The sequence below is a fragment of the Zonotrichia albicollis genome, chromosome 1 (assembly GCF_047830755.1).
Source record: "Zonotrichia albicollis isolate bZonAlb1 chromosome 1, bZonAlb1.hap1, whole genome shotgun sequence".
Lineage (NCBI taxonomy): Eukaryota > Metazoa > Chordata > Aves > Passeriformes > Passerellidae > Zonotrichia > Zonotrichia albicollis.
Window position 1 is genome coordinate 2,559,376 of NC_133819.1, and position 20,151 is coordinate 2,579,526.

At 42.6% G+C, this 20,151-nt stretch overlaps 1 protein-coding gene across 6 annotated transcripts in view; it reads right to left on the bottom strand.

Moving 5' to 3' along the window:
• Window positions 1-14,180, bottom strand: part of NKTR (natural killer cell triggering receptor) — a 52,216-nt gene extending 38,036 nt beyond the window's left edge. For all 6 annotated transcript variants that reach the window (XM_074541916.1, XM_074541859.1, XM_074541810.1 and 3 more), the window contains exons 1-3: window positions 14,033-14,180; window positions 13,689-13,768; window positions 2,326-2,400 (exon numbers count right to left, since the gene is read on the bottom strand). In XM_074541916.1, coding sequence (XP_074398017.1) covers window positions 2,326-2,400; window positions 13,689-13,746 — 133 coding nt within the window. In that variant the 5' untranslated portion in view covers window positions 13,747-13,768; window positions 14,033-14,180. The remainder of the gene's footprint in view (window positions 1-2,325; window positions 2,401-13,688; window positions 13,769-14,032) is intronic.
• Between the last annotated feature and the right edge of the window lie 5,971 nt (window positions 14,181-20,151).

A 20,151-nucleotide genomic window follows, 5' to 3' on the forward strand; every position in this document is an offset into this window, starting at 1 on the left:
CTCTGTCCTCCTCCACCTGCCAAAAACATCATGGCTTGATGATGGCTTTGTGCAGATTCTGCATCCCCTGCCCATTGGAATTCACCTCCTCAGGGGGGCACAGGCCTTGCAGATGGCTGGGCTTTGTGCTAATCATTATTAGCAATAAAATCACAATCAATTAAAATCCCCCTATCAGTTAAAAATCCACTATCAATAAAAAGCATTATCCATTCAAATCCCCCATCGATAAAAATCACTATCCGTTAAAAATCTTCCATCAATTAAAAACCCCCATTAATAAAAAAAACCCTGTATCAATTAAAAACCCCCATCAATTAAAAAAAACCCCATCAATTAAAAAAAAAATCAATAACCCCCATCAATAAACAACCCCCATCAATTAAAAAAAAACCCCATCAATTAAAAAAAACAATCAATAAAAATCCCATCAATTAAAAATCCCATCAATCAAAAACCCCCATCAATTAAAAACCCCCATCAATAAAAAAAAATCCATCAATTAAAACTCCCCCATCAATTAAAACCCCCCATCAATTAAACCTCCCCATCAATTAAAACCCCTCATCAATTAAAAAAACCCCATCAATTAAAAAAAAAACCCCATCACTTAAAAAAACCAAATCAATAAAAATATTGAAAATTATCTATATATCATTAGTAATAATTATAATTAATAATTAATAAAAATTAATTAATTATAATTAATAATAATTATTATTATAACCCTCATCAATTAAAAAACCCCTCCATCAATTAAAAAACCCCCATCAATTAAAACCCCCATCAATAAAAACCCCCATCAATTAAAAACCCCCCATCAATTAAAAAAAACCCCCATCAATTAAAAAAAACCCCCATCAATTAAAAAAACCCCAATCAATAAAAATATTGAAAATTATTTATATATAATTAGTAATAATTATAATTAATAATAATTAATTATAATTAATAATTATTATTATAACCCTCATCAATTAAAAGCCCCCATCAATTAAAAGCCCCCATCAATTAGAACCCCCATCAATTAAAAGCCCTCATCAATAAAAAAACCCATCAATTAAAAACCCCCATCAATTAAAAACCCCCTATCAATTAAAAGCCCCCATCAATTAAAAAAAACCCCATCAATAAAAATATTGAAAATTATTTATATACCATTAGTAATAGTTATAATCAATAATAATTATAATTAATAATTATTATTATAACCCTCATCAATTAAAAGCCCCCATCAATTAGAATCCCCATCAATTAAAAGCCCTCATCAATAAAAAAACCCATCAATTAAAACTCCCCTATCAATTAAAACTCCCCTATCAATTAAAACCTCCCCATGAATTAAAAGTCCCCCATCAATTAAGTCCCCCATCAATTAAAAGCCCCCCATCAATTAAAAGCCCCCCATCAATTAAAAGCCCCCCAATTAAAAAAAACCCAATCAATTAAAAAAAAAATCAATAAAAATATTGAAAATTATTTATATATCATTAGTAATAATTATAATTAATAATAATTATAATTAATAATTATTATTATAACCCTCATCAATTAAAAGCCCTCCATCAATTAAAAGCCCCCATCAATAAAAAACCCCCATCAATAAAAAACCCCCATCAATAAAAAAACCCATCAATTAAAACTCCCCTATCAATTAAAAGCCCCCCCATCAATTAAAAGCCCCCCCATCAATTAAAAGCCCCCCATCAATTAAAAAATGCCTTCAATAAAAAAAATCAATAAAAAAACCCCATCAATAAAAAACCCCCATCAATTAAAAGCCCCCCATCAATTAAAAAAAAACAATCAATAAAAACCCCCATCAATTAAAAGCCCCCCATCAATTAAAAGCCCCCCATCAATTAAAAGCCCCCCCATCAATTAAAAAATGCCTTCCATAAAAACATATCAATAAAAAAACCCCATAAATAAAAACACCCCCATCAATAAAAACCCCCACCAATTAAAAGCCCCCATCAATTAAAAGCCCCCCATCAATTAAAATCACTACTTATTATTAATTTTAAACTTATTCAAAGGATTCCATTCCTGCACCAACAGAACATCTCTAGTGCTGCCTCTACTGCAGACCCAGAAGTGAAAAGCAAACGTCTGCTCCCAAATGTATGAAATCTTTAAAAAATACATAATTAATAAAGAAAAATTGGTATTTCTGCAGGTTGTAAAATAATCCATAAAAGCCTGGCTGTTGGGCAGAAAATGGAAGAAGACACTCATAACTGCCAATAAAATCACTATCAATATAATTATTAACATAAAAATGTTATTTATTAGCAATAAAAATCGGAAATATCAGCTACATACCTGAGCACAAGCAAAGGAAGTTCTTACAAGTCTTTGGACAAATGTCTGAGAAGAGCTGAAACATAATTCGACCAACTAGAAAATAATTTAAAAAATAATTAGAGTTTTAGAACTGTGTGGAATAAGAAAATCTGCATATAAATCAATCTGTATGTTCTAAAATCATAATTTTCTGAGAAAAGGTTACTTTATCAAGCAGATAAGAAAATATCTTAGGTATGCATATATTAGAATACACAGCAAGAAAGAAGAATAACAGAATAATAAAAAATAAGACAATAAGTAATTAAATTCCATTAATAAGTTTAAATACTGCTGAAAAGTGGTTGAATAGAATAAAAATTGGTTTTAAAACCGATTTACATTTTCTATTTTATTTTCCAAGATAGTGGGATGTAAAGTAATAAAAAAAAATCCATGACCAAATGTATGAAATCTTTTAAAAATATATAATTAATAAAGACAAAATTGCTATGTCTGCAGGTTGTAAAATAATCCTCAGTGTTGGAATTACAAGGAGAGCATCTGGCAATGAGCACTACACTCTAGTGGTGCACATTGGTAAAACTTCATTTTAAAAAGTAACAACTCCAGGAATAACTTCTCTTTCCTTTAAAAAAGAAAGTTCAAATGTATTTCATTCAATACTTAAAAAAAAAAAAAATTGAGAGGCTCCTAAGAAACTGCATTCGATTTTAAGGCTCTGGCCAAATATATGTAATTATAAGATGGTGAATTGTTGGTTCAGAAAGGAAGAAATAAAATAACAGCATTATATAAAATGAGATAAAGATTCAAGATGCCTTGAGCTGCTGGAAGGTCTGAATCTCATTGAGTGCAGCAAGAATGTTCTCTGAGCATTCATCACCACAGCAGGGAAATGAAACTGAAATGAAAATGAAAATGGCAGAGAGAGTCCAAAGAATGAAGAAATCAAGAATATCAAACAGTGTTGTAGTGTGTTGTTAAGTTTCTTGTGTTATTCCCCCAATTTATGTATTGTTCTCCCCTATTATGTGTAAAATGGTTTCGTTCCCCCAGTTTTTCCCGCCACTGCTAGCCTGTCAGCTAAGTTGCCATAGTAACCGCTATTCATAGTTGCTGATGTGTAATTGCTCCTCCCCTGGTTTCCCTTATAAGTGAAAGTTGTTTCCTCCCTGGGCCCAGTCAATCACCCCCTTCTCCTCCCAGGTTTCGAGAACCTTCTCCTCTCTGGAGATGGTGGTTGGCTGGGGTCCCAGGACACCTCCTTTACCTTTTGATTATTGGTCTCCATGGAGTGTCAGTTCTGTGAAGTTCATCCCCTCACCTTTCCCGATTGGTTCCGCCTGTACCCACCCCCCTCCTTTATAATCCTGTTTCATCCCCTATGGAAAAAACTTTTTCCCGGTTGGTTTCCCCATGTTTGGATCCGGCATCACCTTCAATAAACCGATGTTTAACCCCCGGGAAATGGTCAGCTCCGTTCCTCCCCAATCCCAGCGGTGTGAGCCAGTCCGCAGCCAGCACAGCCTGAGGCCCTCAGACGCCGAAGGGCGCTGGCCAGGAATTGCAGAGGGGCGTCAGCCTTTCGCCCTCAGCGAGCAGGACTCTGAACTTCGGGCCACATATGCCCCCCTCAGCAAGAAAACAGCACCTCTGCAACCAGCACGGACACAAAGGCTGCTTGCAGGTGTGAAAGCGCTCTGAGCTTGTCCGATTCCCGGCTGTTTGGAGGGCCTGGAAAGGCCCGGGGTGGCCTTGGGGCAGCCCGCGTTTCAAAGGAACAGAAGAGGCTTCAGTTCTTTTCTCAGTCTCAGTGTTTATTAATTGTTTATCTAAAAGATTTTCTCTCTTCCGACAGAGCTCTGCTCAGCAGCCAGCTGTTGCGGTGTGTTGCAATGTCCTGTTTTAAACTTCCGGTCCCTTCCCAGGTGTGCCTATCCCTTCTCCCTTCCCCCTCGCCCCTCGCTGAGTGTGCCCTGTCAATCAGGCTAACATACCAGCAAGGCGTCGTGTGGTTGGTCCCTCAGGCCTGGGGGACATTGGCCCGTATAGGTGTCCCCAGTCCCTTGAGACCCTGCCCCTTCACCTGGTTGGTGGCTCACCTGTCCCCTCCCCTTCCCCTGCCCTGAGCTTAAAAGGTTAACGAGACCATGCGGCCTCCATTCTGTTAGCAGCAGTTGCTCCGGGTCAGACCTCTGTACCCATGGAATAAACATCTGGCAACCCTCCAGCACAATCCACTCCTTTTTTCTCTTCACCATCGCCAGAAGCTCTCTCTCCTGAGGTAAACGGAGTCCCTGACAAGCCTGGACTTGCGTCTGTGCCCCGCTGCACTCTCCGCCAGCCAAGGTATCTCTGGGGTAAAACACCACAGTGCTGCCTTTGGCCCAGCAGCGAGGGTCAGAACTGGCCCAGGCGCCATCTAACTGGTTATATTGGGATCATATTCCAATAGCCAGCCATGAGCACACTCCCCTCCCTCCGGGCGGTCACCTATCTTTATAGCCATAGTTACGTGTACAATATTTATCATTTTTCCCCAATACCTTTCACCCTTATTGCCCAGTGCACTTTTAGTAATGACCAATCCCAAAGTGCCACCATCACCACAGAAGATGGAGGAGAAGAAGAAGAAGAAGAAGAAGAAGGACAGGACACGCCCCAATTCCTCCATCTTGCTTCTCTAAACCCCCCTGTACAGAAATCCTAAACCCTGTGTTTCACTCTCTAACTTATCCCTTCACCATTCACCCCGGTGAAACCCTCCTATCCTCATACAGGTGTCGTCTCCTGTGTAGGATCAAAGTCCAGCCACCAGACACTTCTGGAACATTCCAGGACTCCCGAGCCCCCCAAGGGTGGTCTCAGTGACTCGGCACCTCAGTCCTGAGCTGCTGAGATCCCACATGAGCTGGGAGATTGAGCATTCCTACAAGGAACACAACACACCAGACAGTTTGGTTGAAGAGTTCCCAATTTCCATCCTAGCCCAGGAATTCAGGAGAACACAAATCCCACTCCCACTCTCTGTGCACAAACTGAGCAGTGACCGAGAGCTTCAGAGCCACGTCAGTTATGGAGAGAAGCCAAAATGGTTTGGGGTGGGAGGGACTTGGAAATTCATCCAGTGCCAGCTCTGCTGCCATGGCAGGGACACCTCTGCTGTCCCAGGGACACTGCCACTGTCCCATATCCTCCAGGAACACTGCCACTGTCCCAGCCCCTCCAGGGACACTGCCACTGTCCCAGGCTGCTCCAGGGACACTGCCACTGTCCCAGGCTAATCCAGGGACACCTTTCACTATCCCAGCCCCATCCAACCTGGCCTTGGGCACTCCCAGGGATCCAAGGGCAGCCACAGATTCCCTGGGCACCTGTGCCAGGGCTCAGCAGCCTCCCAAGGAGGAATTTCTACCTAATATCTCATATAATCCTGACAGTGGAACCCTGGAAAAAGTTAAAGATAGAATCTAAAATGTTGGGCTTTGTGCTTTCCCAGATCAACTGCACCTGCATAAGCAGTATGATAAATTATATAATTGTTAGATGTGATGATTGTTTAGTAATTAAATGTAATCTTCATATAACCATATGAAGAATAGTGAGAAACTCTGTTGGAAATTCAGAGAGGGGCTGAATTAATGTATACAATAGAACAATATAAGTTTAATAATTAACATGAAAGTGATGTAATGATCATTTTGGATGTATGGTCGGAGTCAGATTTGGGTTGAATACACCCCGATTCCCAGAGCTCTGAATAAAAACAACGCATATAATCCCTGTGATTTTGTGGTTTTGAACACTAACAATCCCATCCCCCTTCAGTTCACATGTGAGTCCCTCTCCAGCTCCTGGGAGATCTCCCTGGAGCCTTCTCTTCTCCAGGCTGAACAGCCCCAGCTCTGTCTCTGCATTCTCTGGTGAAGTCACCCAGGACACTTTCCAGGGAAAAACCTGGCACTGCCCCATCCTGCTCTGCCCAGTGCCAAGGAACTGAGGGCTGTCAGTCCCTGCAGCCTCCAGAAGGGACTGGTGCTCTGAGGCATAAATTGTAGAAGGATTTTGCTGCAAAGCCAGCACATTTAGCACCAGCAGACAGCACCACCACTGGAAGAATGTGGGATCTCAGCAGCTCAGGACTGAGGTGCCGAGTCACCGAGAGCACCCTTGGGGGGCTCGGGAGTCCTGGAATGTTCCAGAAGTGTCTGGTGGCTGGACTTTGATCCTACACAGGAGACGACACCTGTATGAGGATAGGAGGGTTTCACCGGGGTGAATGGTGAAGGGATTAGTTAATTAGAGAGTGAAACACAGGGTTTAGGATTTCTGTACAGGGGGGTTTAGAGAAGTAAGATGGAGGAATTGGGGCGTGTCCTGTCCTCCTCCTTCTTCTTCTTCTCCTCCATCTTCTGTGGTGATGGTGGCACTTTGGGATTGGTCATTACTAAAAGTGCACTGGTCAATAAGGGTGAAAGGTATTGGGGAAAAATGATAAATATTGTACACGTAACTTTGGGTATAAAGATAGGTGACCGCCCGGAGGGAGGGGAGTGTGCTCATGGCTGGCTGCTGAGCAGAGCTCTGTCGGGCCGAGAGAAAACCTTTTAGATAAACAATTAATAAACACCGAGACCGAGAAAAGAACTGAAGCCTCTTCTGGTCCTTTGAAACGCGGGCTGCCCCAAGGCCACCCCGGGCCTTTCCAGGCCCTCCAAACAGCCGAAAACCGGACAGAAGAACTCTCTGATGTTCCTGCAGCTGACAAGGCAGAAGATGGAAGGAGACATTTATCACTTCCAGCAGTGTTTTCACCAGTGCTTTGTCAATAACAAATCTGCCAGGTGCTCATAAAATCACAGAAGGATCCTGTGGGGGCCTGAATATATGTTGTAGTGTAAGACCTGTGTGGGTCTGAGTTGCTCCAAACGAGCTGCAGCTGCAGGGTCCTTGGCTGGGCAGCAGCTGTAGCTTGTGAAGGTAACTGAAATAAATAGGGGTGGGTTGAGAGCCCAGGAGGAGCCCCTGAGAAGACAGGAGGGGCTGTGATGCAGAGAATGGAGAAGAGCCCCAGCAGAGAGGTGAGAACACTGCAGTGAAGATTACAACAGGATCCCTGCTGGAAGGGACCTTCAATCATCCAGTTCCATGTGCAGGGACACCTCGCACTACATCAGGTTGCTCCATGCCCATCCAGCCTGATCCTTTAATCCTACAAATTGTAATGCACACCTAGGCAAGATCCAAAGATGACAGATGCAGTTTATGAGATGAGGGCTGGATAAAACCTGGAGCAGCCCCAGCAGATGCAAAGCACACACTGGGAATCCATCTGCTGGGTTACTGCCTGCATTTCCCTACAACTGCATGGATGCCATCAGCACTGAGAGCTCGTGTTTGCCACTGACAAACAGGCAATGAAATGTGCCACAGCAAGATCAAACCCATTTTCACACCTTGGGCAAAGATGCAGAAAGAACAGCTGCTGATCAAAAAAAAGAATACAAGTATGTATGATTAGCACCTACAAATCTTTCTCTTGGCTTATCTCTCATCACAAAAAAAAAAAAGAGAAAAATCTCATTTTAAACTTGGAACTGAGGTAGATGCTGATATAACACAGATAAAAAAAGCATTTGAGATGCTGTTATAACCCCAGATTTAGACACCTCTCCTCTGAGATGATCCACCTTCAGTGCAGACAATTTCTGTGCTTTTTCAGCTTCATTTCCCCATGCAAAGGTTCAGTGACGTGATCAGGGAACAAGCTCTCTGTGATAACCACAATATTTGCACAGTAAATTAAAATAAACAAACAAAAATCGCTACAAAGTCAGTCCAGTAAGCAAAGCTGCTGACAAACCTACCCAGAGCCCTGAGCTGGCTTTAACCAAGAAATGACAGCACAGACACCCCAACTCCAGGCTAAACTAAAAACTGCTGGGATTGCACTTGCCCATTATTTATAAAATGATAATTTGATAAAAGTATTATTTGTAAGCAGGCTTTGAACTTATTTTTTTAAAGAATCAGAGTAAGTGGTGAAAGAAATATGTACATTATTTAATTGATGCATTATATAAGTGATGCCTATATAAAATCTGGTTGGAAATTTGATGAAGTGCTCTCTGCAGCTAACGAGCTGTACCAATTAGAGAAACCAGAAAATAAAATGACCAAAAATAATCCAATTTCAGAACTCTGTCTTCAAACTAAAAGATGAGTTTTTTTCTTTTGTTTTTGAACTCCTGAACAATTTTCCAGCTGAGGAAGAGCTAGTACTTAATCAGGGTAGGAATGTCCATGCTATACTGCAATAAGCAAAGTTTATTAAAATAATCATTGATTTCAAATGTTTATTGTTTCAAGGGTAAATCCTCTAATTTAGCTGCTTAACCTTTTGGAAAAAAACCCTTTGGAGGCAAACACACATTGTTTCAAGTTATTTTCCAAGTAATGGGAAATGCTTTGCTACATTTTATGATGTTTGAACCCACAGCTATTGAGTTCAGCTACACACTCCCAAAACAAACCTGGTTTTTCAAAACTGCATTTTATCTTTTCTCAATTTCTGAAGAGTGAACCAAAGCAGAGGTATTTGCCAGCCTATCAGCAGGAATATCCTGCTGAAGGAGCAAGCAGGGGTTCAGGCAGGGAGCCAATGATGCACAGCCCAGGGCCCAAAGGCTCAGACACATTTGCACACAAGTCTCAATAACAGCTCACTAAAAGGACTCAATTTCAATTTTATTCATTTGTTTATTCTTAAATTTGTCAATGCTAAGGCATATGAATTTAAAAAAAGCTGCTTCAAAGTAGAAATGTGGTTACAGTTTTCAAGGAAATAAAATCTTAGTGTGGAATAAGAATGGATTTTATTTAAAATTTAAAATAGGAGTATGAAGAATGGATGCCCTGCTACATGAACATTTTGTTAACACCTTTGTGCCTCACCTGCACTCTTTGCAAGGAAAAACTCCATAAACTTCTCTCTAAGCCCATTCTTCACAAACACCACCTGAAATTCCCTGCATTCTGCACAAAACCAAACTTTGATTTCAGTCCTCTCACTTCAGGAAGTGAGAGGCTGCCCTTGGCCTGCTGGAGAAGAGGCTGATCAATTTTTCTTTTATTGACTGATCCAACTTGTTCCAGACCTCAGGGTGTTTCATCCTGCACTGACAATTCCACGTGGTTATTCTGAATAAAATTTTTATTGAGTCAATTCCTTTCAAATCTCCATTTCCCACCCCTGAGAAATGTTTTCTCCATATGGGATCCCCTTGGCTCCTGCTGTCCCACACACAGTGGGTTCATGGACAGCCAAAGTTCTGGCTTCTATTTTCTGCAAATCTACAATTTTTTCCCTTCTAAAGACTAAAAGTTAATATGAAACCAGTTGAGAACAGTTTCTGTCTTTAGGAATTTAACAAAAACCCCACAAGGCATCACTGGGGCTATTACTGGAGGCACAAGAGAATGATTTTTACAAGGTTGCTCCTTTCACATAAATTCATAGCAGCTGAAATCCCAAAATGCATCAAACTTCAGGCTAAAGTGACCAGAAAGACAGAAATAAGGAAAAACCAGGCTGTTCTGGGAAGGGACACATCCCAGGAATGAAAGAAACTCAAGTGGAACAAATCAATGAGCCAGTAACAGAAGACAGGAGAAAAAACATTAAATTATTTTATGAATAAGAATGAAACAAAGCAAAACTGAGAAATTTACCAAACTCTGAGAAATTTACCAAACTTCATGATGGAAACCAGTCAGGGAGTGGGAAGAAGATTTTGGATGGTCACAGCCCAGACTGCATCTGTGACATCCTGGTGGGACATCTGTTCCAATGACCACGGTACCTGAATTCTGCAGCTTCACACAGATTTTGCCTCACACAGTAAAGACAGAATTATTGAAACAGGCATCTGCTGCCATCCCAAAATTCTTGGAATACTGTAAGCACTTTAATCCTGTGTGCACACTCACTGGGCCCAAAAGAAAGGAGCAGCACTATTTGTGCCACCATCAAAAGAAATGCAGAAATGCTTCTTCCTGATTTGTTTTCCATTTGCCCTTTAAAAATTATGAGCCACAACCTGCATTCATTACAAAAAAATGCTGAACAGGCAACTTAGTTAAAAGCAGACTAAATTTAGCTCTAAAAACCACCAAGCCAACAAAGTTTGCCCCACTGGAAGAGGCAAGTACAAGCTGGCACTGAGTTTCACTCCAAGGTTGTGGAGCTGTAATAAAATAAGGACACAAAAGCTGTAACAAAGCTTCTGGAAGCACAGCCAGACCAGAGCTGCACTCCTGCATTCTCCAAGGGATCTGATGAGAGTAAAACTGAGCTGACTTTTAATTGCTCCAGGTATCCTGGCACACCCTGGGCAGGCAGAGCCAAGGCCTGGCAGCTGCAGGGGGGGGGGAAAGCTTTGGGACTGGTAAAATGCTTTTTAAAAATGCTTTTGGACTGGCAGAGTGTAAAAATGGAGAGTTTTGTGTTCTGCAGGCAAAAAGATGCTGCAAGGGGCACATCCCCTTCTCTCTACATGTTGGGGCAGCTTTTCAGGGCACACAAGGTGGGGCAAAGGCCTTTTGTCTTGGCTAGCAACAAAATGCAGGGCTGTTCTGCTGCCCACTCCTGAAATGCAATAAGCTTTTTTATCAGCTTATTTTTTAAAGTCAAAATAAGCAAAATGTTCATTTGAATGAATATTTTAACAAATAAAAAGTGATGCATTTCACCACTCCTCCTCAAATGCAATAAGCTTTTTTATCAGCTTATTTACTAAAGTCAAAATAAGCAAAATGTTCATTTGGAAATCTGCTGGCAGTGTAAAAGTAAACACAAATGCTCATTTGAATGAACATTTGAACAAAAAAAGTGATGCATTTCACCACTCCTCCTCAAATGCAATAAGCCTTTTTATCAGCTTATTTACTAAAGTCAAAATAAGCAAAATGTTCATTTGAATGAATATTTTAACAAATAAAAAGTGATGCATTTCACCACTCCTCCTCAAATGCAATAAGCTTTTTTATCAGCTTATTTACTAAAGTCAAAATAAGCAAAATGTTCATTTGGAAATCTGCTGGCAGTGTGAAAGTTAACAAAAATGTTCATTAGAATGAACATTTGAACAAAAAAAGTGATGCATTTCACCACCCCTCCTGAAATGCAATAAGCTTTTTTATCAGCTTATTTATTGAAGTCAAAATAAGCAAAATGTTCATTTGAATGAACATTTGAACAAATAAAAAGTGATGCATTTCACCACTCCTCCTCAAATGCAATAAGCTTTTTTATCAGCTTATTTAAGTCAAAATAAGCAAAATACTCATTTGGAAATCTGCTGGCAGTGTAAAAGTTAACAAAAATGCTCATTTGAATGAACATTTGAACAAAAAAAGTGATGCATTTCACCACTCCTCTTGAAATGCAATATGCTTTTTTATCAGCTTATTTATTGAAGTCAAAATAAGCAAAATGTTCATTTGGAAATCTGCTGGCAGTGTGAAAGTTAAAATGAATCCCTCACCAGTGCCAGCAGGAGAGCACATCTCAGAGTTAGTGCTCGGTGTCATCTGGAAGCTCTGATTTACCACTTGATTCAGCTTTTGAAGGTCATCTTCAAGCTAAGAGAGCAACATTGAAGCTTTTTAAATATATCCTTAAATCCTGAGCCAGAGCTGCGTGGTGAATTAATAAACAGGCACCAGAAGAAAGCAGCATGAGCAGACAGCACACAAGTCCCAGCACTAATTTCACAAACTGGCATTTTTCCTGCAAAAACCCAAGCCATGAGTCAGGTGGAATGAACACCAGCAGGGCTCCAAGTTTGATGTGCAGCTGGGAGATTCCTGTTATTTTCGAAAGCAAATAAATGCAGACAGACACAGAGAGAGCCAAAGCTCTGGTGAGCCAAGCTCTGCAGCACCAGGAGCACCAAGGCTGCAATTCCTCCCTGCCAGCTCCAGCAGCCACCAAACCAAATCCACTTTCACTGGGGATGAACAGCTCAAGGCTGAGGAGGGGACGAGGCAGGAGGGAGATTATGAAACGGGAGCAGCAACCCGTGCAGGGAGAGCAGAGGGAACAGCACGGGGAGAGAGCCTTCAGATGGAGTCATAACAAAAAACCAAACAAACCCACACTAAACCTAAAAAGATTAACAGCAAATGAGATTGAGAATGAATTGTCTTTGCTCTAAATCAATCCCATCAAGCTACCATTCCTAAGTGGAAACCCACCCAACCTGAAACAGCTTTAGTTGTCTCATTCCATACTAAATTCCACCTGAACACGTTAAAACTCCGTTTACATCCTCACTTATCTCCTCACTGGAAGTGCTCAGAAACCACAGTGCCAATCAAAATAACTCAGAGAGGAGTTCCAACAGCAACAGATTTATAGATATGCCCTATCAGGTCTCTGAAGTTAGAACAGAGCCTCTCTTCTGAAACTGTGGTGGAAATAAAACACTGAAAGGGTTTCAGTTGCATCTGAATGAGGCTGAAATTCATGTCTGAGATAGAAGCTCTTAATTCAAAGGTTTTCAGAGAAACATTGAAGCAGAAAATGAAAGTGAAAGCCTAATGAAGCCATCACATACATTCATTTTTCTAGAGACAAGTGGTAGCAAGATAAAGCACGGAGTATGTGCGAGACAACTAATATGCATTGATAAATGCTCGTTCAAAGAGATGGGTGAGAAAATCTCCACTCCCATCTTTACAGAGAGGGGGGAAAACACAAGAGGGAACCAAGCTGCTGTTCAGCATTACAACTCACAGCCCACTGCTTCTGGGCATTACACCTGTGTAGGGAAAATATGAGTTAAAATATGGATTTCTTTTAATTATTGGATTTTTTTTATACAGGCCAGCTGGTGAGGTGTTCTGTGCTTCTATGATTAAATGCCCGGTTCTCCCTTTACATTCAGAAGACGCATTTTGAGCAGGACAAGGAAAGATTTAGCCCAGATGACCTCCTAAGTTCCTTCCCAGTTCTAATTACTGCATCATTAAAACACTTATAGGAGTAAATATCCAGTCTCTGCTCAGTCTGCCCCGGTTTTCCTCAGTTTACAGAAGTGGCATAACAAAGATATAATAGAAAAGGTATAACACATCACCAGACGGCTTTTTACCTTCAGAACTGCGTTTCTCAGCCCTGCCGAACCTTTATATTCACGCGTGCAAATAAAAATCGATCTCAAGGGGCAACCAGGAGCATCCAGCACCCCAGAAAACAGCCGAAGTTATTAAAAAGTAACTCAGAAATAACGCATCAATGGCCAAAGTCGCTGCTAGCGGCTTGGGCCCACGATGCGGGCAAGCCCGTGATTTAAAAGCCCCTTTAAAAGCCTTACCTGGCTCCCTGTTGATCTCTATCTCGAAGAAGCACTGGGGCCGGTCCTGCACCCCCATGGCCGCCCCTCGGCCTCGCCACCTGGACACAAAGCACAGAAGGAGCCCCCGCAGTCCCTCCCTCCGTCCGTCCGTCCCTCCCTCCTCACCCAGGGCTTCAATTACAGCGGGGCGGCTCCGCCTCAGCCCCGACCCCGGCGGCGGGGGAAACTCGCTCTGAGGGGAAGCGGTTCCTGCCGCGAACGCGCAGCCTGGCTCGACACCGTCAGCGCGGCCCATCCCCTCCTCCTTCTCCTCGCAGCCGCTTCCCAGCCCGCCCCATCGCTCCCTTCTCCCGGGGTTTTACCTGGCGGCTCCGGCGCTTTGTCCCCTCACGGCGCGGCCCCCTCAGCCCCCGCTGCCTCCCCGCCCCGCCGCCAGGCGGCGCCGCCGCCCCCGGCCGCCATTACCCGCCCGGCCCCAATGGCCGCGCCAGGCCACGCCCCCTGCTCGCCCTGCCCGCCGCGCTTTCCCGCCCTCTGCGTGAGGGGCCGGGGGGCGGTGCCGTGAGGGAAGGCGTGAGCGACCTCCCCCGTGCCGCGTTGGAAATGATGAATGTTTAATTAATTAATAATAGTAATAGTGTGAAAAATAAATCCAGCTCTTAACTCATGCTTTGCTGAGGTGGGCGCGAAAGGAAGTGGCGCCGTGAGGGGAAGGGGGCTCCGCTCCTTGCTAGACATGGCGTGAGCGAGCTTCTCCGCTGCCGCGTTTAAAATGATGAATGTTAAAAAAAAAAAAATAAATAAAAATCCAACTCTTAACTCATGCTTTCCCCCTGTGGGAAGTGTAATTGCCTGTAAGTGAGTTTGAATCCTGGAAATAGCGGCTCGATTCCCTCCGGTGTTTTCCCCTCTCTATACAAATGGAGTGGGAATTTGCTTGCCCACCTCTTTGAACGCGGCTCGGGGAGCACAAAGGGGCTTTACAGAATACATAACGAGAATAAATAGCATCATAAATAAGCTTTGCAGAATAAATACAGTGAATAAATAACAATAAATAACCTTTACAGAATAAATATCCCGCCATGGTGGGAGCATTATACTGCCCTGACCCCTCACCCTTATGGCCGTGCTGAGGGATCCCTCCAGTTCCTTCACCTCTTCAATTTCACATTTAATTTCACAACTCTCCACAAAAGAAAACTATTTTTGCGAGTATAAATAAGCCCTCAGAAGAATATGCATGGAAAATGATTGCTGCAATGAATTCCTGATTCCCCCTCAGGATGAGAACGTGGCTGCTGCCAGCCTGGGGTCATCCTGCCTCTTGCTCAGCCTCAATCTTAAAAACTCAAAAAAATTTAAACCAAATACATTTTAATGATTGCAGCAGGCCATAGGTTATTTATTCTGCGTCGTGGATGTTGGACTGTGCTGGAGTGTGGAAGTGGCAACAAGAAATTGAAGTGTCAAACTGTTGAGGAAGGAGTGTTAAAACTGTAAATCCTCAGCTCAACACATCCTTCAGGCAAAATTACTTCACACCAAGGATATCCAGAAGCTTAAACTACTTCAGTTTATTAATTTAATTTATATAAATCCTCTTGTAACAGTACTTGTAGTAACTGCAGAAAGAAGTTTTGTTCCTTTCCAAGCAGGAAGGACATTTAGTCCTCAGCACTCAAAAAACAAATTATTTCCAATGTTTCCCAAAAGTTGTACAAACCAGAACTCTGCAGTAATTTTACCTGTCAGCAGTATCTGCAATTATGTCCTTGTCTGAGGAGAAATTCAGAGGTTTTAGATAAAAAAAAAAACAACCCTGCTGAGAATAAAGTAGCAATGCTGAAATCACAGGATGTTTTAGCAGTTGGGAATGCAGCAAAGTGGGATTGTTTTAGATGTAATTTATCTATAGTTTAACGGTTGCTGTCACGATAGTGTTTGAGAATCTCTTGAAGTTTCAACAGCCAGATTCTGTCATCCTTTATTAGGTCTAATAATACATGATTGTGCAAGTGGTCCCTCAGGAATCCTGTCACTGGAGTTGTCACGCTGGTTTGCTGGTCCTTGGGGGACACTTACAGGGTAAGCTGTCAAAAAAAGTGAAATTAAAAAAAAAAAAGGAGCAAGTCTGGCCCTCAATTATTTGGCTGTGAAATGCTCTCATAAAGTAGAAGGGTGTTATTTGCCTCCCTTTTCCATGGTAGCTGAGAAACAAAGCTACTGAGGGGTTGAGCTGCAGGAATTCCTTGCCAGAATTAAAATTTGAAAGCACATCTCCTTGATTTCCTTAATCTTCAAATAGATTCTTGATTCCCTTTCACCTGCAGTTTCTTGCTTTTCTGTCCTCATGAATGAACTTGCTAGAGGCAGGTGAGCAAATAAATAAGCAGAAAGTCTCAAAAAAGACATGGAAATGTGCTGCTTGCTCATGATGAAAATAGCAAAGATTGTGAGCAATAATAAAAAAAAAGAAGCTGATTTCAAGCCCTGATTATTTTAATAAAAAAGCAAATTGGAAAGAAGTTCTGATCACTTGGGAGATAAGCTCCTAAGATCATGTCTAGGACAGAGCTGATAAATATGCATCTTGGTGAAAGAGATACCCAAAAGGAGAGTTTCTGAAGCTGATCTTTTGAAAGATGGAACACTGAGTTACAAATGAAGATTTTTCCTCTCGTGCTCCTCTCTGGGAGCTGCTGCAGATGCTGCTCTGGTCACATCCTGTGTCCATTGAAAGCAGTGACAAAGTGCCCTTTGATGGCAGTGGCTCTGGGTGTAGGCTGTGTGAGGGGCAGCACACTCAGCACAGTTATGAATAATTGCTTCTGTGTCATCCTCATGTTTGATAAGCCATAAGAGTGTGAAACACCCTCCTAAAATTTTCCTGATTATTTATTTTCCAGTCCAAGACGCAACTTTTGAGCACACCAAGGATCCAACTTTATCCAATCTCAAATCAACTTTAGATATTTCTTGGTGGTACAGCTCATGCCTAAGAATGCTCATTGACAAATCTTGGCTGGAAGCTGCATTCTTCCCTGAGACAGAGCCCTCTTGGTCTGGGATGGTGAAAAGTAGGAGGCTGCAAAGCTACAGAGCCTGCAGGCATTTTGGGGTAAAACTGCTTGAACTGGGGCACACACTTTAATTTCCAAACAGCCTTTGATTGCCTTCATAACTGTTCGTCTCCATGTGGCCATGAAAGCTTGAGCTAAGCAGCTTTTGTTTAGGTATTTGTAGAGGCTTTTCCTTATCTTTTTTTTTTTTGTAAATTCCATGCATGGAACCTGAGACTGCAATGGGAAATGAGTTTTTTTCCTGAGCAAGTTGTTGGTAGAGGGCCTAGAGCCTGAAAAACCTCTGCTCTACTCCTTGGTGCTGAGTATTTTCCTGCCTTTCTTCAGGCCTTGAAACCCACATTTCATCCAAGCTGCTGCAGGGATGAAATGTGGGATTTTCTCTACTTCCACAACTTTGTGTCTATCTACATGCTTATTTGCTCCCCTGCCTGCATGTGTATGAGTTCTCCCCAAATAATATTACAAAAATATGTCCATTTTGTTACTCAAGGAGGAGAAGGAATTTCCAACAAAGCTTTTCATTATCTGGGTCATTTGGGTTCGGGGGCTGGTGCTCAGAATTCTTTGGTGAGACAAATTCATGGCTGCTTGTTCAAAATCTCACTCTTCACTGTTCCATGCAGATTCTGCTCCAGGAGGGGGATGCAAAGTGTTGACACCAGGAAAAGAACTGTTCACAGGGGTCACTGAGGCTTTGAGCATTCAAAGATTAAAAAAGAGCTGGAAAATTGTACATTTAAATTTAAAAACTTGTTACTGAAGAACAGACGAGCACCTGGAGTGTTCCCTTCAGTCAGTCACTCATGCAAAGCCATCTCTTTGGTGCTTGTTACTAAAAGTAAATATTGCAGTCCAGAAGAACTGAAAAGGGGCTTTAATTATGGCAAGCTTTCGTGCTGAGCACACTTGAAATTAAAAATGAAAGGCTGGTAGGCAGTTTATCTGTTGAACAAACGGGAACAGCAAAAAGGGGCTTCATTAAAAAAAACCCAGGTCAGCACTTGAGTTTAGGGAGCTAAAGGAGAGGAAACAGCACATCTCAAGCAAAGCTTTTATCCCAGGGCTTTTTCTGGGAAGGAGCATTGATGTGGGGACACACTTGGCCGGGGTACAGGAGTATCTGTAACCTCAAACATCCAAACTCTGCCTGTGCTTCTCTTCACTCAGGCTTCCCTTTCCCCTGGGATTTCCTGTGAGCCCACTTAATACCTGAGCCACTAACACACTTCTGAGGGATTACTGAGCATCCCCCCATGCTGCCCTGAAGCTTTAGCAGTGTTTCCATCCCTGGCATGAGTAGGTGGCCCCATCTGCCATCCAGGCAGTAAACAGAATTTGTTAATGACTGCCCCAGCGTGATAGAAATATCAGCAACTCATTAATCCATGATGTGTGAATTGCTTAATGGGGCAGGGAGTATTCCTGTGCTTGTGGCTTCTTCAGGCCTTGAAATCCACATTTCATCCCAGCTGCTGCAGGGTGATCCCTACTTCCACAACCTTCCTCTCTATTTACATGCTTATTTGCTCCTCTGCCTGCATTAGTATGAGTTCTCTCTAAATAATCTTACCAAAATATCTCAATTTTAAAAATATTCTACTGTGTAAGATAAAGAAGTTGATGATTTTACATCTCCTTAACTAATAAATGCCTGATGTGTGGGTCGGTGTCTTGAGAATGTCTCAAGATCACACTTGGCCTGATCCCAACCCTAAAGTGATTAATTTATTTTTTTTCCATTTACTTCAAGGTATTAAAATTCAGAATTATGAAAAAACCTCCCACCCTGATGTCTTGCTAGCACTCCAAACTATTCTTTATGCACAGGCAGAAGTGTATTACCTCATCTCAGACATGATTTACCCACTCAGTAGCACTCAAACTAGGTCAAAAGCAAGAGGTTCGTTTCTGCAGTGTATAATTAACCAGTGAATTTGGGAGATTGTGGAGGTTAATGATGCCATGTCTGCTTCTGCATGTGGAGCCTTACGTGGAAAACCAGTAAGTGGGACATGCTGCAGAACAGCAGCTCAGGGGAGGTTTTACCCTTCTCAGTAAAATTAAACTGTTTGTGTTGCTGTGTTCTTGCCATCTCCCATCTGTCTCCCTGTGCCTCTTGTCTCTCCTGTTAAATCCTGAGCTCTCGGAGTGGGTGACAACGCAGAGCTTTTGGTAGGGACTGTGACAGCCTCTATCGGTCTGCTGTCGGGAAAAGGGATAAGGCAATTTTGCCTAAAAGCCTGCTCTTGTTCAGAAGTGACACCAAGGCAGAGATTAGAAATAAGAAATGGTACTGAGCAAGTAGAAACAGAAAATTCATGTGTATTGCTGGAGGCAACCACACAACCCTGTGAGAGGCTGTGATATCCCCAGGATCACTCCGATTGGAACTAATATTTAATTAATACCTTTTTGAGGGGAACATGGCACGATGATTCCTCTCCCCTAGATTTTTCCCTTTCTTTTTTCCCCTAAAGTTTAATTTACCTTTTTTTGCTTTTGCATTATTAAAGCCGTGTAAATCCAGCTCGATATTCTCACCCAGCACCATCTGAGAACACTCTGTCATGCAGCTTGAAACGCTTGAATCTGAGTCAGCTCAGGTGCTTCAGAGCTTGTTAGCTTCAGCTCAGACAGCTTCTGCAGCTCGCAGGAGGGATTGTTAATTAGCTGAGATGCAAATATAGGCAGAGATTCGGGGCCCTGCCTGTGCTGGGGACCATCAAAGCAGCTCTGCAGAGCGGCAGGGATTCATCACTTCGCTGTGCTGAGCCAGAGATGACTTCACGTGGTGCTGGTGGGACACCTTGTCACTGCTGTCCCAAACTTCTGCTCCAGGGGTGTGACATGTGGCACGGAGAGGCTGGAGCTGGCTCCAAGCAGGACCAGCTGAGCTCTGCATCGCTCTGAGACCCAAATTGGCTCTGGAACAAGTGCAGCTCCATTTGTATGCACTGCTGCTCCTGAACCATTGAATCATATGGAAACCACGCTGACTCCACACAAAGCCATGTCGGGGATGGATAAATCCATACAGCTGCCACTGCTTTAAAAATAAAAAATTCAAGGCACAGCACGAAGGGAACTGGGTGAAATGTAGTGGGCCCTGTGAGCTGGGAGGTCAAACTAATTGATACAGTGCTTTGTTCTGGTGTTAAAGCAGTGAATCTGCAGCTGAGGCTCCAGAGCAGAGTGACAATAACAGCAAGAGCAGTGCCAGGAAGGAAAAGCTGAGCAGTTGGCAGAGCCATGGCTGCAGCGAGCTGGGGAATTCACAGAGGATCTGAGTAGGCAAAAGGGAGCAGCTCCCTGCTCTTGAACCTGAGGAATGAACAGAGAATCCTGGTAACAAATGAGGGCATGGAAAAATTCAGGTCAGCCAGTCAAGGGAGGTG